This window comes from Oncorhynchus tshawytscha, linkage group LG12, assembly GCF_018296145.1.
Source record: "Oncorhynchus tshawytscha isolate Ot180627B linkage group LG12, Otsh_v2.0, whole genome shotgun sequence".
In the NCBI taxonomy this organism is placed as follows: Eukaryota; Metazoa; Chordata; class Actinopteri; order Salmoniformes; family Salmonidae; genus Oncorhynchus; species Oncorhynchus tshawytscha.
In genome coordinates this window covers 19,624,707-19,647,240 of record NC_056440.1, presented here as the reverse complement: position 1 = coordinate 19,647,240, position 22,534 = coordinate 19,624,707, and the positions used below count along the sequence as shown (strand labels likewise).

General features: G+C 45.4%; 1 protein-coding gene across 1 annotated transcript in view; it reads right to left on the bottom strand.

Moving 5' to 3' along the window:
- LOC112262663 (zinc finger matrin-type protein 4-like) overlaps positions 1–22,534 on the bottom strand; it is a 197,164-nt gene that overhangs the window by 35,736 nt on the left and 138,894 nt on the right. The window contains exon 5 of the mRNA XM_024438336.2: positions 17,756–17,977. Within this exon, the coding sequence (XP_024294104.1) occupies positions 17,756–17,977 (222 nt within the window). The remainder of the gene's footprint in view (positions 1–17,755; positions 17,978–22,534) is intronic.

Here is a 22,534-nt window from a genome sequence, read left to right as displayed (position 1 = left end):
ATTTCCTCATATGTGCTACCTATATACCCCCAATAGAATACCCATACTTTAACGATGACAGCTTCTCCATCTTTGAAGGGGAGATCAACCATTTCCAGGCCCAGAGACATGTACTAGTTTGTGGTGACTTAAATTCACACTGTCACCAGAACTGGACATGAACCTGACACGCTTAAACACAAAGGGGGACAAACACCTACCTGGAGGTGACAGTATCCCCTCCCAAATATGCACCTCTAGACAAAACTATGACAAGACAACCAACAAAAACTCCTGTAGCTCTGTTGCATGCTGGATCTGTACATAGTCAATGGTAGGCTTCAAGGAGACTCCTATGCTAGATACACCTAAAGCTCATCCCTTGGCAGTAGTACTTTAGATTACTTTATCACTGACCTCAACCCAGAGACTCTGAGCATTCACAGTCAGCCCACCATCACCCATATCAGATCACAGCAAAATCTCAGTATACCTGAACAGAGCAATACTCAATCACGATGCATCAAAGCCAAAGGAACTGCACAACATTAAGAAATGCTATAGATGGATAGCAGTGTAGAAACCTACCAAAAACAATTAGGCAACAACTAATTCAATCCCTTTTAGACAACTTCATGGACAAAACTTATCTATGTAATAGGGAAGGTATAAACTTGGGAGTAGAAAGCCTAAACAGTATATTTGACCTTTCAGCTTCCCTGTCAAATCTGAACATTTCAAGCAGACAACCTAAGAAAATTAACAACAATGACGAAGAATGCAAAAACCTAAGAAAGAAACTGAGAAACCTATCCACCAAAAACATAGAGACTCAGAAAACCTGAGTCTACACCTTCACTATGGTGAATCATTAAAACAATACAGAAATACACTATGGAAAAAGAAGGAACAGCACGTCAGAAATCAGCTCAGTGTATTTGAAGAATCCATAGACTAACCACTTCTCGGAAAATCGGAATACACTAAACAAACAACAATACGAAGAGTTATCTGTCCAAAACGGAGATGTGTGGATTAACCACTTCTCCAATCTTTTTGGCTCTATAACAAAGAACAAACAGCAAAAACATATGCATGATAAATTACAAATCTTAGAGTCAGCTATTAAAGACTACCAGAACCCACTGGATTCTCCAAATGACATTGAATGAACTACAGGACAAAATACAAACCCTCCAACCCAAAAAGGCCTGTGATGTTGATGGTATCCTACATGAAATTTAAAATATACAGACCAGAAATTCCAATTGGCTATACTTAAACTCTTTAACATCATCCTCAGCTTTGGGATGTTCATCCTGCACACCCTAATTGACAAACCAAAACAAAGGCAACGTTTTCATTGCCCTTTATGGTTGTGGGGTCCGCTCACCAACCAATAATTCACCAAATGGGGGGAAAAAACGAATTGAAACACCAGATTTTAGCCGATACCCGCTAATTATCAAAATCGAGAAAAGAGCCATTAAATTCCACAACCACTTGAAAGGAAGCGATTCCCAAACCTTCCATAACAAAGTCATTACCTACAGAGAGATTAACCTGGAGAAGAGTCCCATCAGCAAGGTCATGTAGCTCTGTTCACAAACACAAACAGACCCCAGGAATGCAACACACAAAACAAATCATGGGAAAACATAAAGATAATTCTTTCCAATGTGTCAAGTAATTAACAAAAACACAGAGCAAACTAGAATGCCATTTGGCCCTAAACAGAGAGTACACAGTTACAGAATACCCGACCACTGTGACTGACTCAAAATTAAGGAAAGCTTTGACTATGTACAGACTCAATGAGCATGGCTTTGCTATTGAGAAAGGTCGCCGTAGGCAGACCTGGCTTTCAAGAGAAGACAGGCTATGTGCACACTGCCCACAAAACGAGGTGGAAACTGAGCTGCACTTCCTAACCTCCTGCCAAATGTATGACCATATCAGAGACACATAGTTCCCTCAGATTACACAGACCCACAAAGTTTTAAAATAAATCATTTTTTTATGAACTCCCATATCTATTAGGAGAAATACCACAGTGTGCCATCATAGCAGCAAGATGTGTGACCTGTTTGACCTGCCATTTGAAAAGAGCCACCAGTGAATAACAAACACCATTGTATATACAACCCATATTTATTTAATTTCCTTTTGTAGTTTAACTATACTAACTGTATATAGACATAATATAACATTTTAAATGTCTTTATTCTTTTGGAACTTTTGTGTAATGTTTACTTGTACATTTCTTATTGTTTATTTCACTTTTGTTTATCTATTTCACTTGCCTTGGCAATGTTAACATATGTTTCCCATGCCAATAAAGCCCCTTGCATTGAATTGAGAGAGAGAGAGTGCGAGAGAGCATGGCTCCCAGATTGTCTGTTATAAGTTATAAGTCAGACTGAACAAAGGGCAGCAGCAGAAACAAAGTACACAGATCATGTCCAACATCATCCACTACTGTACCTGGATGACACTGATGTTAAGTGCTTGTTGACTGTTATCCCTGTCAAAGATAAATAGAAACGTAGCTGTTATGATCCCATTTTAATGAAGTTCAGACAGATGTATCTAAGATGGGAGACAAGACTCTCCCTCGCTCTCTCTCTGCAATCTCTCCATCTGTTGATCAGCCTCTCCGTGACCATCTGCCAGAGCGACAATTGCTTTGCCTAAAGCTCTGATTTCAATTTTGCGAGAGGGAGAGAGAGCGAGGTTCCCCTAACACTTTCATGACTCTGACATTAAAGTGGTGGAGGTGGTGCTGAGACTCGGCACTGCGTGGCATTTTGACAGGCTGCATCTCAAACGCTTTTTGAAAAGTTGAAAGAATGTGCTGCAGCCCCGGCATCCATCAACACCATCCAACCTGAAGCACCTCCCATGGCGCCTGCCATGCACGAGCAATGAAGCACCAGCTTACCACCGCTGGAGCGCTGGGCCTCTATCTGCTGCTTCTGCATTCACTCTGATCATGCTCATCCTTCTTGCATTCAGGGGCCTCTGCTCTGTCATAAGAGAGCCATTTATTTCTGTTTTAACTGGACATTGAGATTCCCAATATGAGAAGAGAGTAACAGGTAGAAGAGACAATTGAAAATGTCCCGCTGTCTTCATCTGAATCTCACCCATAGATCTTCGTTTCACATCTAGGACACCTATGGCAGAGGATTCTTACAAAGCCCAACTAAGGATACAGTGTCAGACACCCAGCTTCACATAACTATTGTGTCACCCTATCCATACAATATAGGATATGTTTACAGTAAATCGAATCCAGTGTTGTGATCACATCCGCCATGTTATCCTATTCATCTCTTCCTTCCCCTAGTGTATCTCTAATGGGAATATCCTATGTCAATGCTCAATTGAGTCACTCTACTGCATAATATGGAATATTATTCCAACCACAGCTTTCATTGTCTCAATTGTTAACTGAGAGATATTGTCCCGGCCTTCAGAGGCCAGCAACGGAGAACCTGTGGCAGCCAGACAATGATCGATCAACAGTGTAATCATGGATTGTTTATGAGCAGAGAAAGGTGGTGCTGGTTCATGCTAAATTAACCACGAGCCATCTGGCCCACTCCAATGGTGCATCTCCTGAAATGAGCATATGCTTCCTCTGAAGGCAAGGGAACACCACTCAGATCCGGACAAATGGCCCAATAGTCCAAAACTACAGTCAGCTTCTTCGCTGTATTACATGTAATGAAAAACATTCCTCACTTTTGTGATCTCAAACTAGTGTACAAGGATTATATTCATGGATAGGGAAATGCTGAGAACTAAATAAAATAAATGATAAAGCTAGAAGCCTGCAGCAAAAGAAGCCTTAATTGAATTTGCTTACCACCGACGCGTTTCAAAAAACATGTCTTCATCAGGGAAATGGTGAATTCCAAATAATGTGGATACAGCCTGCAGTGTAAACACAGATCCCCTGTTGCTCTAAAAAGGCAGCTCATCTTTCCATCTAATCCATCTTTAAACAATACAAAGTGTTGAAATGAAATCCTTGTTAAAAGCGATCTTGTTCAGTGAATCCTGCTGCAGATAAAATTCCATTCTGAAAACACAGTACACCAATACGATGGGAAATAAATTCAGTTTAGGGTTGGTGTAATCTCCAGCTCTCCCGGGTTGTCTCCAGATTGAATTGCCTCTCCTCCTTTGATGAAATATATGACAACTTGAACAGAGCCTTCCTTCCTCCTCTGCCCTCTTGGAGAGGAACTTGATCAGCTGAGCCTGCCATTAAGGTAGTATTAGATCTATTTTAGGGTCAGGAGGGATGGAAATTGCAGCATACAGACAGACAAAAGGAGTGGCCTGTGAATTGGAAATGCAGGGCTCCGGGAAAAAGCTGCTGAAGCTGGTAGAGAGGATGAGCCATATCACATCACCCGGAGATGTCTCCCCAATTAACCATGCTAGGATGGAGTTCGGAAAACACAATTTATCGTCATGTCTTGGCTTGATTGACAGGGCTGGCTATGGTGTAAACTAATCACTCCGGGGGAACGTCATAATCACTGATGCAATCATATCAGATTGCATTAATGTGCATGCATCTGTTTGGACGTGAGATCTGAGGGGACTGATTAATAAACCTGATGATGAGAGAGAGAGAGATGAAGGCAGAGAGATGGCATGGCAGCAGTAGTTCTATCAGCATGACAAGAGAATGCGCTTTAGTCTTTATTCGGATCCCCATTAGCTCATGCCATGACGACAGCTTCCAACACTTTCTTAACCAAATGTGCTCAATGAAAGTTGTGCTCTGTTAGGATATGTTGCTTGTTAAAGAACATTTTAGCAGTGAACAGTGCAACTGAATTAAGTGAGTGCTGGCTCCTATTTTTCATTTAAATGAGCATTGGTTCTATGACACAAAGCTGGGCCCCTATTCCGAAGTGGAGAAGTCTAGTAGGGAAAATAGTGCCCAGCCCCAGAAAATTTGAAACAGAACTTCAAGTGCAACTGAATCAAGTAAGTGCCCCTATTTTCATTTGATGAGAATTAGTTATAAGACAGATATAGCTTAGGGGCCAACCGCACCATAATAAACCAGTCTAGTCCTCCTTTCTGCTCAATAAGCATGTTTTCTTATAGACTAAGCACATGGAACATACAGTAGAGAAGAGTAAATCTCCTTACAGTGTTAGTTAAAACAAATTGGTCTGGGTTGCAGTGCAGTCTACAGTCTCAGGATGGGTCCCAAATGGCACCCCTATTCCCTATATAGTGCAATACTTTTATGGGCCCGGTCAAACGCACTAAATAGGGAATAGGGTGCCATTTGGTTTGCATACAAACTCAGTGATATGATGAGTTTGACTGGAGGGAGGAAAAGTCTATCAAAGCGAGAGCAATTGTATAAATGTGTGTCATCAGTCCATGGAGCCAGGGGCTTATACCGAGGTAGCCCCTGGGAGAACTGCCATTATTTGCCTGTGCAATGGAAACAAGAAAATGGCACCATCTCCTATTTTGTCTTTCTCTTGTCATAAATTACTGCAGTGTTCTAGTCTAGATAGAACCACATCTCTCAGACTCATTGGTCCAACGCTTTGCCACAGCAACAGACACCATTATATTCAGATTGAATACACATTATATATATATATATATATACAAAAGCATGTGGTCACCCCTTCAAATGAGTGGATTTGGCTATTTCAGACACACCCGTTGCTGACAGGTGTATAATATCGAGCACACAGCCATGCAATCTCCACAGACAAACATTGGCAGTAGAATGGCCTTACTGAAGAGCTCAGTGACTTTCAACACGGCACCGTCATAGGATGCCACCTTTCCAACAAGTCAGTTAGTCTAATTTCTGCCCTGCTAGAGCTGCCCAGGTCAACTGTAATAACTGTAAGTTATTGTGAAGTGGAAAGTCTAGGAACAACAATGGCTCAGCTGCGAAGTGGTATGCCATACAAGGTCACAGAACAGGACTTCCAAGTGCTGAAGCTCGTAGCTCGTAAAAATAATCTTTCCTCAGTTGCAACCCCCACTACCGAGTTCCAAACTACCTCTGGAAGCAACCTCAGCACAATAACTGTTTCTTCGGGAGCTTCATGAAATGGGTTTCCATGGCTGAGCAGCCGCACACAAGCCTTTGATCACCATGCACAATGCCAAGTGTCGGCAGGAGTGGTGTAAGCTTGCCGCCATTGGACTCTGGAGCAGTGGAAACGCACTCTCTGGAGTGATGAATCACACTTCACCTTCTGGCAGTCCGACAGGGTTTGGCGGATGCCAGGAGAATGCTACCTGTCCCAATGCATAGTGTCAACTGTGAAGTTTGGTGGAGGAGGAATAATGGTCTGGGGCAGTTTTTCATGGTTCGGGCTAGGCCCCTTAGTTCCAGTGAAGGAAAACCTTAATGCTACAGCATACAATTACATTTTAAAAAATTCTTTGCTTCCAACTTTATGGCAACAGTTTGGGGAAGGCTCTTTCCTGTTTCAGCATGACAATGCACCCATGCACAAAACGAGGTCCATGCAGAAATGGTTTGTCAAGATCGGTGTGGAAGAACTTGACTGGCCTGCGCAGGGCCCTGACCTCAACCCCATCAAACACCTTTGGGATGAATTAGAACGCCGACTGCAAGCCAGGCCTAATTGCCCAACATCAGTGCCCAGCCTCACTAAAGCTCTTGTGGCTGAATGGAAGCAAGTCCCCGCAGCAATGTTCCAACATCTAGTGGAAAGCCTTCCCAGAAGAGTGGTGGCTATAATAGCAGCAAAGTGGGACCAACTCCATAGTAATGCCCATGATGTTGGAATATAGTGTAGATAATGCACCTCCTCCTCCATAACCCAAAGTTATATGTATATATTAGATGATAACAGTAATAATAATAGAGAAACTTATTTCTTATCTTAGAAGAGAAAGAACAACTTAGAAGTAGAAGCTATATTTCAATTTTATATGATAACAATAATAAGAAAAGTTTTTGCTCTTCTAGCAGGGAAACATGTTTTGGAATGTGACTCACACCATTCATCATCTTCTGTTACTTCCAAAAAAGGACTTTATAAAGAAACAAAGCACCATGAGCAGTCTCTAAAATAGACTGCAGCAATTCAATACTATACATCATGAACTAACCGGGGTAGATTGGACTGTCTTGGTTCTTGCTTACATTTTCCCTACATTACATTAATTGATGTATGGAGGTGATGTGGATTATGTCCCAAATGGCACCCTATTCCCTACATAGTGCACTACTTTTGACCAGAGCCGTATGGGCCTTGGTCAAAAGTAGTGCACTACATAAGAAATAGGGTACAGTCAAGTTAACAGTACATATTGTACAGTACATACAGATGACATAAGCCTGTATGGTATAGATAACCTAGGAACTGTATGCAGGTACAGTATAGTTATTTCTTCCAGCTCCTAGTGGAACAGAGGGCCTCGTATGCAGGTATAGCTAGCTACGATACATACATATTACATAAGCCCTTATGCTATAGATCACTGTAAGGTGCTGTATAGTGTATACAAGTAGGTAGCTATGAAACATATGCACACACCCTTTTAGAGGCAGGCAGTGCAGTATGTAGTGCAGCTTTACAAAGCCCCATGAAGTCTCAACTCTGCAGGGAAATGTAAAACCAGAGACCATGGCTGTACCCAGATGATCATAGTGTGAAGTTAGCAGGGTTTAGGGAAATATTGAGGTTAGCAGTGTTTAGGATAGTAGAGGTTAATATTGAGGTTAGTAGGGTTTAGGATGGTAGAGGATAATAGTGAGGTTAGTAGGGTTTAGGATGGTAGAGGATAATAGTGAGGTTAGTAGGGTTTAGGATGATAGAGGATAATAGTGAATTTAGTAGGGTTTAGGATGATAGAGGATAATAGTGAGTTTAGTAGGGTTTAGGATTGGTAACAAACAGAGGGTGAAATGGGAGCAAAAATAGATGAGTGATAGACCACTGCTTTTAACCAGGGCAAGGTGACCGGAAACATGACCGAATACAAACAGTGTAGCTATTCCCTCCGCAAGGCAATCAAACAAGCTAAGCGTCAGTATAGAGACAAAGTAGAGTCGCAATTCAACGGCTCAGACACAAGACGTATGTGGCAGGGTCTACAGTCAATCACGGATTACAAAAAGAAAACCAGCCCCGTCGCGGACCAGGATGTCTTGCTCCCAGGCAGACTAAATAACTTTTTTGCCCGCTTTGAGGACGATACAGTGCCACTGACACGGCCCGCAACCAAAACATGCGGACTCTCCTTCACAAAACATGTAAACGTGTTAACCCTCCCAAGGCTGCAGGCCCAGACGGCATCCCCAGCCGCGTCCTCAGAGCATGCGCAGACCAGCTGGCTGGTGTGTTTACGGACATATTCAATCAATTCTTATCCCAGTCTGCTGTTCCCACATGCTTCAAGAGGGCCACCATTGTTCCTGTTCCGAAGAAAGCTAAGGTAACTGAGCTAAACGACTACCGCCCCGTAGCACTCACTTCCGTCATTATGAAGTGCTTTGAGAGACGAGGCAAGGACCATATCACCTCCACCCTGCCTGACACCCTAGATCCACTCCAATTTGCTTACCTCCCCAATAGGTCCACAGACGATGCAACCACACTGCACACTGCCCTAACCCATCTGGACAAGAGGAATACCTATGTGAGAATGCTGTTCATTGACTACTGTTACGGTTTTCTAGTGGTGATGAAGGAGAGTCGGACCAAACTGCAGCGTGTCGATTTAGATTCATGTTTAATCAAACGAAGAAACATGAACACTACACAAAACAATAAACGTAATCGAAACCGAAACAGCCTATCTAGTGCAAACTAACCGAGAGTACACATAGGACACTAAGGACAATCACCCACGACAAACTCAAAGAATATGGCTGCCTAAATATGGTTCCCAATCAGAGACAACGATAAGCATCTGCCTCTGATTGAGAACCACTCCAGACAGCCATAGACTTTGCTAGATAACCCACTAAGCTACAATCCCAATACCACCACCAAAACCCAAGACAAACACACCACAATTACAAAAACCCCATGCCACACCCTGGCCTGACCAAATACATAAAGATAAACACAAAATACTTTGACCAGGGCGTGACAGAACCCCCCCCCTAAGGTGCGGACTCCCGAACGCACAACCTAAACCTGTAGGGGAGGGTCTGGGTGGGCATCTGTCCGCGGTGGCGGCTCTGGTGCTGGACGTGGACCCCACTCCATAATTGTCTTAGTCCACCTCCTTAGTGTCCCTTGAGTGGCGACCCTCGCCGCTAACCTTGGCCTAGGAAACCTAACAACGGGCCCCACTGGACTGAGGTAGCTCGGGACCGAGGGGAAGCTCGGGACCGAGGGGAAGCTCGGGACCGAGGGGAAGCTCGGGAGTGAGAGGAAGCTCGGGAGTGAGAGGAAGCTCGGGAGTGAGAGGAAGCTCGGGAGTGAGAGGAAGCTCGGGAGTGAGAGGAAGCTCGGGAGTGAGAGGAAGCTCGGGAGTGAGAGGAAGCTCGGGAGTGAGAGGAAGCTCAGGAGTGAGAGGAAGCTCAGGCAGGTTGATGGATCTACCAGATCCTGGCTGGCTGGTGGTTCCGGCAGATCCTGGCTGACTGGCACTTCTGGCGGATCCTGGCTGACTGGTGGATCCTGGCAGACTGGCGGATCCTGGCTGACTGGTGGATCCTGGCTGACTGGCGGATCCTGGCTGAATGGCGGATCTAACTGATCCTGGCAGACTGGCGGATCCTGGCTGACTGGCAGATCCTGGCCGACTGGCAGATCCTGGCCGACTGGCAGATCCTGGCAGTTCTGGCGGATCCTGGCAGACTGGCGGATCCTGGCAGATCCTGGCAGACTGGCGGATCCTGGCCGACTGGCAGTTCTGGCGGATCCTGGCTGACTGGTGGATCCTGGCTGACTGGCGGATCCTGGCAGACTGGCGGATCCTGGCTGACTGGCACTTCTGGCGGATTCTGGCTGACTGGTGGATCCTGGCAGACTGGCGGATCCTGGCTGACTGGCGGATCCTGGCTGACTGGTGGATCCTGGCTGACTGGTGGATCCTGGCAGACTGGCGGATCCTGGCAGACTGGCGGATCCTGGCAGACTGGCGGATCCTGGCTGAATGGCGGATCTAACTGATCCTGGCAGACTGGTGTATCCTGGCTGACTGGCAGATCCTGGCCGACTGGCAGATCCTGGCCGACTGGCAGATCCTGGCCGACTGGCAGTTCTGGCGGATCCTGGCAGACTGGCGGATCCTGGCAGACTGGCGGATCCTGGCCGACTGGCAGTTCTGGCGGATCCTGGCCGACTGGCGGATCCTGGCCGACTGGTGGATCCTGGTTGACTGGCAGTTCTGGCAGATCCCGGCTGACTGGCGGATCTGGAAGAGTCTGATTGACTGGCAGATCTGGAAGAGTCTGGTTGACTGGCAGATCTGGAAGAGTCTGGTTGACTGGCAGATCTGGCGGCGCTGGGCAGACTGGCGGCGCTGGGCAGACTTGGCGGCGCTGGGCAGACTGGCGGCGCTGGGCAGACTGGCGGCGCTGGGCAGACTGGCGATGCTGGGCAGACTGGCGATGCTGGGCAGACTGGCGGCGCTGGGCAGACTGGCGGCGCTGGGCAGACTGGCGGCGCTGGGCAGACTGGCGGCGCTGGGCAGACTGGCGGCGCTGGGCAGACTGGCGGCGCTGGGCAGACTGACGACGCTGGGCAGACTGGCGACGCTGGGCAGACTGGCGACGCTGGGCAGACTGGCGACGCTGGGCAGACTGGCGGTGCTGGGCAGACTGGCGGCACTAGCTGCTCCATATAGGCTGACAGCTCTGGCGGCTTCTTACAGACTGACCGCTCTGGCGGCTCCGTGCTGACTGGCAGCTCCTTGCAGACTGGCAGCTCCTTACAGACTGACAGCTCCTTGCAGACTGACAGCTCCTTGCAGACTGACAGCTCCGTGCAGACTGACAGCTCCGTGCAGACTGACAGCTCCGTGCAGACTGACAGCTCCGTGCAGACTGGCAGCTCCTTGCAGACTGGCAGCTCCTTGCAGACTGGCAGCTCCTTGCAGACTGGCAGCTCCATGCAGACTGGCTGCTCTATGCAGACTGACAGCTCTGGCTGCTTCATGCAGACTGGCTGCTTCATGCAGACTGGCAGCTCGGGCTGCTTCATGTAGACTGGCTGCTTCATGCAGACTGACAGCTCTGGCTGCTTCATGCAGACTGGCAGCTCTGGCTGCGCTGAACAGGCGGGAGACTCCTGCAGCGCTGTGTCGGAGGAAGGCTCTGGCTGCGCTGAACAGGCGGGAGACTCCGGCAGCGCTGTAGAGGAGGAAGGCTCTGGCTGCGCTGAACAGGCGGGAGACTCCAGCAGCGCAGGAGAGGAGAAAAGCGCTGGCTGCGCTGAACAGGCGAGGCACACTGAAGGCCTGGTGCGTGGTGCTGGAACTGGTGGTACTGGATCGAGGACACGCACAGGAAGCCTGGTGCGGGGAGCTGCTACCGGAGGACTGGAGTGTGAAGGTGGCACAGGATGGGCTAGACCGTGAAGGCGTACTGGAGATCTTGAGAGCAGTGTTGGCACAGGACGTGCAAGGCTAGGGATGTGCACAGGAGGCCTGGTGCGTGAGGCTGGCACCAACTTCACCAGCCGACTAACACGCACCTCAGGAAGAGTATGGAGCGCTAACCCATGTGCCATCAAATCCCCAACACGTTCCGTCGGGCGAATTCCATGCAAAAAGCACCAACACAGCAACTCCCTCATTTCTCTCTCCTCCAATTTCCCCATTAACTCCTTCACAGTCTCTGTTTCGCTCACCTCCAACACCGGCTCTGGTTCTGGTCTCCTCCTCGGCTCCTCACGATAAACAGGGAGAGTTGGCTCAGGTCTGACTCCTGACTCTGCCACACTCTCCCTGAGCCCCCCCCCAAGACATTTTTGGGGCTGATTCTCAGGCTTCCATCCGCTACGCCGTGCTGCCTCCTCATATCTGCGCCTCTCAGCTTTCGCCGCCTCCAGTTCTTCCTTGGGGCGGCGATATTCTCCAGGCTGATTCCAGGGTCCTTTACCGTCCAGTTCTTCCTCCCATGTCCATTTCTCCAGGTGGTGCAGCCTCTCCCACTGCAGCTGCTGCTGCTCCTGCTGCTGCTGCCTCTGTTGCCTCTCCTGTGGCTCCTGCCTGTTAACACGCTGCTTGGTCCGTTGGTGGTGGGTGATTCTGTTACAGTTTTCTAGTGGTGATGAAGGAGAGTCGGACCAAACTGCAGCGTGTCGATTTAGATTCATGTTTAATCAAACGAAGAAACACGAACACTACACAAAACAATAAACGTAATCGAAACCGAAACAGCCTATCTAGTGCAGACTAACCGAGAGTACACATAGGACACTAAGGACAATCACCCACGACAAACTCAAAGAATATGGCTGCCTAAATATGGTTCCCAATCAGAGACAACGATAAGCATCTGCCTCTGATTGAGAACCACTCCAGACAGCCATAGACTTTGCTAGATAACCCACTAAGCTACAATCCCAATACCACCACCAAAACCCCAGACAAACACACCACAATTACAAAAAAACCCATGCCACACCCTGGCCTGACCAAATACATAAAGATAAACACAAAATACTTTGACCAGGGCGTGACAACTACAGTTCAGCATTTAACACCATAGTACCCTAAAAAACTCGTCATCAAGCTCGAGACCCTGGGTCTCGACCCTGCCCTGTGCAACTGGGTACTAGACTTCCTGACGGGCCGCCCCCGCTGATCCTCAACACTGGGGCCCCACAAGGGTGCATTCTGAGCCCTCTCCTGTACTCCCTGTTCATCCACGACTGCGTGGCCATGCACGCATCCAACTCAATCATCAAGTTTGCGGACGACACTACAGTGGTAGGCTTAATTACCAACAACGACGAGACGGCCTACAGGGAGGAGGTGAGGGCCCTCGGAGTGTGGTGTCAGGAAAATAACCTCACACTCAATGGCAACAAAACAAAGGAGATGATTGTGGACTTCAGGAAACAGCAGAGGGAGCACCCCCCTATCCACATCGACGGGACAGTAGTGGAGAGGGTCGTAAGTTTTAAGTTCCTCGGCGTACACATCACGGACAAACTGAATTGGTCCACCCACACAGACAGCGTTGTGAAGAAGGCGCAGCAGCGCCTCTTCAACCTCAGGAGGCTGAAGAAATTTGGCTTGTCACCAAAAGCACTCACAAACTTCTACAGATGCACAATCGAGAGCATCCTGTCGGGCTGTATCACTGGTAAGGCAACTGCTCCGCCCACAACCGTAAGGCTCTCCAGAGGGTAGTGAGGTCTGCACAACGCATCACCGGGGGCAAACTACCTGCCCTCCAGGACACCTACACCACCCGATGTCACAGGAAGGCCATAAAGATCATCAAGGACAACAACCACCGAGCCACTGCCTATTTACCCCGCTATCATCCAGAAGGCGAGGTCAGTACAGGTGCATCAAAGCAGGGACCAAGAGACTGAAAAACAGCTTCTATCTCAAGGCCATCAGACTGTTAAACAGCCATCACTAACATTGAGTACTGACTCAACTCCATACACTTTAATAATGAAAATTGACAGGAAAAATGTATCACTAGCAACTTTAAACAATGCCACTTAATATAATGTTTACATACCCTACATTACTCATCTCATATGTATATGTATATACTGTACTCTATATCATCTACTGCATCTTCATGTAATACATCTATCACTAGCCACTTTAAACTATGCCACTTTGTTTACATACCTTATATTACTCATCTCATATGTATATACTGTACTCGATACCATCTACTGCATCTTGCCTATGCCGTTCTGTACCATCACTCATTCATATCTTTATGTACATATTATTTATCCCTTTACACTTGTGTGTATAAGGTAGTAGTTGTGGAATTGTTAGTTAGATTACTTGTTGGTTATTACTGCATTGTCGGAACTAGAAGCACAAGCATTTCGCAACACTCACATTAACATCTGCTAACCATGTGTATGTGACCAATAATATTTGATTTGATTTGGGATGGTGAGAAAACAAAAACAAAAGGCTGTTGGTAAATCAGAGCAGAGAGAGAAGTGGGCAGGTCCTCCTCTGGAGTCTCATCTTCTACAGAAAACAGAACAGAGTACTAATAGGTTGGGGGCCTACATTGTGGTTATATCCTAAATGGCACCAAAAGTAGTGCACTATATAGGGAATGGGGTGCCATTTGTGAGGCAGCCTTTGGGTAAACACAGCAGTGTGCTGTGCGCTCACTCACTAATTTCTCAGAAACAATACCACTACTGAGCTGTATAACCACCAACCAATGTACAGAAAATCTATCAAATGCTCTTCTCAATAGGTACTCAATGAATATTTAATGAACTGCATGGAAAAGTCACAACTGACAGATTTCCATCTACAATTGTTGGTTTAATAGCCATCCCACATCAGACAACTGTAAAACAATGTGCAAGGACAGGACAATTATGTGAGGCAGGACAAAAAAGAACAAAGAGGGAAAAGAGAAGTGCTATTTCATTTGGATGCATTTGTGTGAAAGATGAGCCTGCCTACACTGGCTCTGCAGCCCTATGAATTAAGCAGCCCAGCCCAACACTCCTGAGTGGCGCAGAGGTCTAAGGCACTGCATCTCAGTGCTAGAGGCGTCACTACAGACCCTGGTTCGATCCTGTGTTGTATCACATCCAACCAGCGCACAATTGGCCCAGCGTTGTCCAGGCTAGGGAAGGGTTTGGCCGGGGTAGGCAGTCATTGTAAAATAAGAATTTGTTCTTAACTGACTTGCCTAGTTAAATAAAATAGATAAAAAATCCCTGCCCGCTGTGCTGTGATTTGCCCTGGCTGCTCCTGCTTCCTCTCCATCCACACAACACTAGTTCTGCCTGTTAGGATGATTTGCCACTTCATTACTAATTGATAATCACCTAATTGATAATCACGCTCACTAGGCTGCGAGTGTCGAATTCTGCCCCCCATAATGACTATAGTGACATTGGGGAAACACTCTGTTAGACACAAAGTACAGAAAAAGAAGCCAATGAAAATGAAGCTGGCTTTGAATTATGGCTCATCTACTTCAAGCAGTGCCTGTCTGGGAGAGAGCATTCAGGAGATATTCAGGGATAGAACTGTCTGGGAGAGAGCATTCAGGAGATATTCAGGGTCAGAACGTTCTGGGAGAGAGCATTCAGGAGATATTCAGGGTCAGAACTTTCTGGGAGAGAGCATTCAGGAGATATTCAGGGACAGAACTGTCTGGGAGAGAGCATTCAGGAGATATTCAGGGACAGAACTGTCTGAGAAACAAGGACAGCTTTGGGAGGCATTATACTTAACATGAAATGATCACGCATGTTACGTCCCCCGGTTTCTGTGTTGTTGTGGGTTTGTATGTGTGTGTATTTCAGGAAATGGCTTCCTGGATTCCAGAAGCAGCTGATTGGTCGGCCCATCGCTGATTGGAGCTCTGACCCCTCCCTCTTGTCTCTTCATTACCAAATCGTTCTCCAGCTTGATAAAAGCCAGTGTTCCTTTGCGAAAATAGCTTATTTTTATGTCCTGTGTTGATTGCTGTGGCTGTCAATAAAAGTTTTGTGGATATCATTTTTTTTTAGCCGCTCCTCCAGAGGTATGTGTATGCCAATAGGACTTAGTGTTTTGGGTTAATTACATTTTTTCACTTAAATTATTGGTAATTATTAATTTGTTCCCAGGGTGGGAAGGGGAATGCACCTTGGGAGTGTTTAGGCAAGAGGCCTATGGGCATACATAACTCGTAGTATTTAATCTGTCTATGCACACTAGGTAAGACCTGGGCGGACCACCCCCTGAATTTTGGTTAGAGTGCCAGGTGGTGTTTAAAGTTAGGTAAGAAGTGGGAAGGTAGGAGAGGGGACTCTAACTTTTACTTTCTTTGGTTCCGCCCAGCCCCTGTTCCCCACTTTACCGTGTTAAGGAATAATAAATTCCCTGTTAACTGTATTTTTCTCTACCTCTGTCATCCTTCCCCACACCTATAATCACATACGTTTTCACTCCACAGTGAGTTGAGATGTTGCAGGGTGTTGTATTCCCTCCTCCAAGAGGTGTACGTAACAACGCAGTTCAAAGTGTGGAGTCAGCGAAGACTCATGTTAATCTCAAGCGTGAATAATCATCCTTGGAGTTAGTACTAGGACAAGGCTAAATCTCCAATCAGATGTGACTGGGCAGCACAGAGCCTCCAAATTCATCCCTGATAAGACATAACCCACCTACCAGCTGTGAGCATCAATAACACCGGGAGTTAAGTAGCTAAGCAACAGTACATCTTCAATCAGTTGTGACTGGTTTGCACGGAGCATCCCAATTCGCCCCTGACAATGCAGAGCCCACCTATCAGTCATAAGTATCAATACGACTCGTAGTTAGGGGGCTAAGTTACATCTCTAATCAGACATGACTGAAGAGACATCCCACATTATGTCTGCTCATGCACTACTTAACTTTACAACATTCTGGGCTCTTCATGCTGCCCTGGTACCTTTCCCCCCCCACCACAGCAGCCTGCTGCTGGACTAATATTCTGTAATTGTTATTGACATATTGTGGGTAGGAGATAGTAAGAGTGAGAGGAGTGAGAGCACCATTCCCCCTCCCCACTCCAACATTAACAGCCCGAAACAGGCTTATCAAGTCAGGGTACGTAGCAACACCGAGCCTCTGCACTGTGGCTCTCTCTGGCTGGCATAGAAGCAGACACTAGCTATATCAGGAGGGCTGTATTCAACACAGCCGGAACAATAGGAGCCTTCTATTTAACATCAATCAAAGGATATTGGTTCTAAACAGCTCCCCGTTTAATAGATGATAGTGTCATACTAAATAGTGTAATAAATGCCATGAAGTGTACAAATTAATGACAGCACATACTGACCATATACCTGGGCATTTCTCAAATACCTGTAATAGTCACGAGAATTCAGCTGACACGCATATTCTATTAGACCAGCAATGCAAAACTGACAAGTTCATTTGTGCCGTGTATTTTCCTCTATGCCTTTAGATCCCAGTAAGGTACATGCAGATTTCCTCATGCTGGATGCACAATAGATTTGATGCACTCTAGTAGACAGGGTTCTATTTTCTTACTTACTGTAAGACCTTGTCATTTGTCATGGCTTTTTCCTGTGTCATTCCATATAACTAGGTTACACACACACACACACACACACACACGTTCATATATAAATGTTACTACACACACACACACACACTTTCATATATACATTTTACTACAAACACACACACACACACTTTCATATATAATTGTTACTACACACACACACACACACACACACACACAATTTCATAATGTTACACACACACACACACACACACACACTTTCATATATGTTAATACACACACACTTTCATATATAAATGTTACTACACACATACACAGTTTCATATACATTTTACTACACACACAAACACACACACACACACACTATCATATATAAATGTTAATACACACACACTTTCATATATAAATGTTACTACACACAGAAGCAACGGTAAGTAACAATCCTGTCTGTTAGTAAGTGGGAGTGAGGGGGTGAGGCAGTGGGCTGCATGGTTGTCTGTGTGACATGATAGAGCGAGAAAGCGAGAGAGAGACTGCCAGGTATCTAGTCTGGCTCAGGCCTCCTCTGTTCTGTACCTTTCATCTCTCCCATGTCCAGGGTCTTGCCCAGCTGTTCCAGGAGGACAGCGCGAGCTGCGTTTTTCTTGTGCTTCTTGCCGTCGTAGTGCTGCTGCGCCATGCCTGGGTTGTTGAACCAGGCGTTGCATAGCTGGCAGTAGCGGTCTGAGTCCCTGCGCTGCCGAGGAGAGGTCACCGGGGTAGTTTCCAGGGAACTTTTCACCGGACTGGGCGGCACCTCTGATTGGACAGAGAACAAAGACAGGGGAGTTATCATCAACATTGTTCAGCTGTTTGACAACACTCTCTAGACCAAAACATAAACAGGTGTTTGTTTTTTTAACCATCAGCTATGAAACAGCTTCTGAACAAAACTTGAGGAAAGTAAGAAGCATGGTAAAGCAAAAAGCTCTGTTGCCAAGTGAAAAAAATAGCAAAATGGGAGGCAATAAATGAGCACTGATAACAGGCATTGCATCACTTTGGCTCTGGCAAGCCTGAAGAAGAAATCCTAAATCATACTTGGCAATCAGAAAAAAGACCCTGCTCTGCTTACTGCTGCCTTACTGTGTGCAATGTTCCTTCATGCATGGATGCCACCATTAACGCCGAACAAACATCAAATTGTGCAGCACTGCGTTTTTCGAAACGTGATTTGCTATCAAGATAATCCGTTTTACCACTTGAGCGCTCAGCCCACCCTTCTAAAGTCAACATGTTCAGAGGTCCCGTTAGAAGACATCAGATCCCATTACAGACCACTGAGGCACTGTGAGGCAGTCATCATCTCCAAGTGGCAACTCCTGTGAGTTGCAGTGTAGAAACACAAACGTCAGCACCATGTTCTTCCACCATGTTGATTATAAGGATAGGCTACAGCATGGTGATTTATGCTCATCTTTATGTCAGAACTTGTACTGTGAAGGGATTTTTGGGCACTGGCCAGCCGGGCTAGTAGACCACAATTTCTACTAGCCCGGGTGACATTCTACTAGCCAAGGGTATTTTCTCCTGAAGTGTGTATGAAACACTGCATTATGGAAAGGGTATCAAAAGGGGTAGCATTCAAACAGTATGGAAAATGTGTTTAAAATATAAGTACTCAAAGACCACTTTGATAAAGAACCTACTGCCTAAATATAGTAGAAGGAAGTAACAAACTGAGGCACTGGAAACAATGGAAAAGGTAGTGTAGGAAATAGCTTTTGAGAGTGACTACAAGCACACTGTTATATTTCTTGCCGGTTTGTCACTTATAGCACACAAAGGCAAGTAAAAGTTGATAACAAAGCCCTTGGTTTAGACAGCATCTAATTCAGGCAATTAACTGCTGTAGCAGTAAAGAGGATGTCAGAATGTGAAACTGGGAATTAAGTGGCTGTAGGAGTGTGAAATGAACAGTATATCATTTGTGGGGGATGGTGATGTCAATGGGGTCAGGGAACAAAAAGGAAGCAGAAACGTATTCATTTCAAGAAGATAGATCTTTTTCATTAACAAGGCAAAGCATTTTCCCTCTTTTCTTTTTGTCTTGCTCAAACAGACATGCTGATCACACATTTCTTGTCTCTAATTGTGTCTTTCAGCTTCTTTCCACATAATCGAAGAGAAGTGCATCCCTCGAAGCAACATAATTAATGAGTTTCACTTCCACAAGCTACCAGCTTAATGCAATGTGTAATTTTCATTGGCAAACACGAGGCAATTCATCTCATTTGCATTATGCGTGCGTGTGGCGCAATATTATATATTTAAACAACCTGGACTTAGGGCTAGACGTAACATAGTAAACCCGGCTAGGTGGCTAACGCTAGCTAGGCTAAGGGTTAAGGTTAGGGTTAAGGTTGGGGTTAGGAGTTACTTTCAATGGTTAGGGGGAGTGTTAGCTAACATGCTAAGTAGTTGCAAAGTAGCTAAAAAGTAGTAAGTAGTTTGCAAAGTTGCTAAAATGCTAAAATGCTGAAGTTGTCTGTGATGAGATTCAAATACACAACCTCTGGGTTGCTAGACATTTGCCTACCCATCCAGCCCGACCAAGCACACTACTTTAGTTTTGCCTTAAGTAAACTTATGTCTTATGTAACCATACAAAACGTAACATATCATACTTTTTTGAGAGTCCCGGATTTACCTTTCCTATGTTATGTCTCGTCTATGAGACCAGGCTGATTATAAAGAACATACATTGACAGTTAGGAACAAACATTATTTATGTTGACACTTGATGAAAAATGTTTTATGAAGTGTCACCTTAAAAACAGTGCATTCGGAAATGCCTGTTTCACTTTGTCATTATGGGGTATTCTGTGTAGATTGATCAGGAAACATTTTAATTTAATCCATTTTAGAATAAGGCTGTACTTTAACACAATGTGGAAAAAGTCAAGGGGTCTGAATACTTTCCGAATGCCCTGTAAAAAGACCAGTGCTTTATGATATATTTGTACAATTGTGATAGTCTTTCAGTAGAGATGTCATCAACATCTAGCTAAGAATTTACAATCAAACTCTATTACCATGGTATAATCATCATGCTGGTATTTATTGCTTGTGGTTATCAGCATTTGTCCTTTTGACCATTTCCTGAATAATTTAGAAAGGGCAGCCCTTCATGTCGTTCATAATTGTGACTGTGACATTTCCAGTACCACTAGGCTACCAATCAAAAACTCTCAGATCCCCAAAGCACATTTCATAAAAGCTAATTATTGTTATTAGACTCTTCACGTCAGTTTTAAATTCAAGTAGCAGGTGTAAACAACAGATTAATCGCACGGCTCCCATGAACCTGTAGGTCAACATGGCCAACCTGTCCTCTTAACAACATAGATCACTTCTGAGATTGGCATTTTGGTCAAATGCCAAAATGTGGCTGTTATTTTGGTGACAGGAGCCTGTAACTCTTGGGATATAGGTTGCCTACCACCTAACATGGATGTGCAAATCAGGCAGAGACGCAGAGTGGTTTTGAATATGTGTCCTTGTTGTTACACCACATATATTAACCTTCCCTAGCAGCAGTAACATATTACAGTATCGACTGGGCTGCTCTGAGGTTTAGGGAAAACATCCATCAAAATCAGGCTCAGGGTAAAGGTTGTCATTTTTTGGGGGAAAAATTTTAATAGGCTGCTTGTTGATTCCAGTCCTGACTAGACTGACTAGAAGCAGGAAGTAAAACTCTGAAAGCTAATAAACCTTTTATAGGAATATATTTATCCTTCATAAATACTGTAACTCTAGCACAACTTCATAAGCAATTCATGCATGCTGTACAAATAAGCAATAGGGGAAATATAGCTATCCACTGGGGCATGAGGACCCCACAAAATGATGCACTATAAATGGAACCCTAATCCCTGTATAGTGCAGGGACCAGCTCTGGTCAAAAGTAGTGCGCTACAGTATATAGGGAATATGGTACCATTTGGGACACAAACAAAGTCTCCACCATGGTTAAAACTGCTCTCTGTGGACCACTGTAATCAGACAGGAGAATACAGTCCCAATGACCCAGATCGCTGTGTTCTTCAAAATGAACTTCTGAGCCTTATAGCTTACTCTTAATAATCACCAGCCCTGCGCCATCCATCCAACCCATTTATTACAATAGCAGCCGCCCTATAGACAGGTTAGCTGACAATGTCACGAAAACAATCTGCACACTTCCTTTTGGGCAGAAGGCAGTGTGTTGTCATGATTCTGTCACTTGTTAATTCACTTCAATCAGTGTAGATGAAAAGGAGACCGGTTAAAGAAGGATTTTTAAACCTTGAGACAATTGGAGATATGGATTGTGTATGTGTGCCCCTGACGAATTGAGGCTGTTCCGAGGGCAAAAGGGGTGCAACTCAATATTAGGAAGGTGTTGCTAATGTGTTGTACACTGAGTGTTTTTCCCCCTATTTGTGTACGTGTCAGTTTTGTTGCTAAACAACCAACCCATCTATTTATACCCAAAGCCTTTACTTTCAATGGGGGTGGCCCCAGTCCCAATCATCGCTTGCTATTTTTTGAGATGGATAACTGTTCTGCCCTGTTCTGTGTGAGAGATCCCATTTTCCACAGAGAACTGTTCTGCATTGTTTTGTGTGAGAGATCCCAGTCTCTATAGATAACTGCACATTGGGATGTGAGCCCTTTCCCACCATTTAGTGCACCATTAAAGCCATACTGTTTCCACCCCTTGTGCGTTTTTTATTTGGGAAGTCAGTAGAGAGGCGAACTCATTCCACCAACCTCTCCCCCAATTCTCTACATGCTTACTGGAACAGTGTGCCATACGTGTGTCACGCCCCGACCTTAGAGAGCCATTGTATTTCTCTATTTGGTTAGGTCAGGGTGTGATGTGGGGTGGGCATTCTATGTTTTGTTTTCTATGTTTCTTTATTTCTATGTTTTAGCCGGGTATGGTTCTCAATCAGGGACAGCTGTCTATCGTTGTCTCTGATTGGGAATCATACTTAGGTAGCCCTTTTTCCCTCCTTTCAGTTAACTTTGTTTGTGGCACTTAGCCCTGTAAGCGTCACGGTTGTTGCTTTGGTTTGTTGTTTTGTTGATGACATTTTAAATAAAAAGAAAATGTAAGCTCACCACGCTGCACTTTGGTCCACTTCTTTTGATGGCTGTGAAGTAGACCAAGAGGCAGATTCTGTCCAGTAAACCGGTTGGCCAGTGTCAATATATTGATGCACCCACTGTGTAAAGGGCACTTTAAAATCACTTAGAAGGCCATCAATTCTCCAGAGCAGAGTGATATTTATAGGTCCTTGGGATTAAAAAAACAACAAAGGGAGA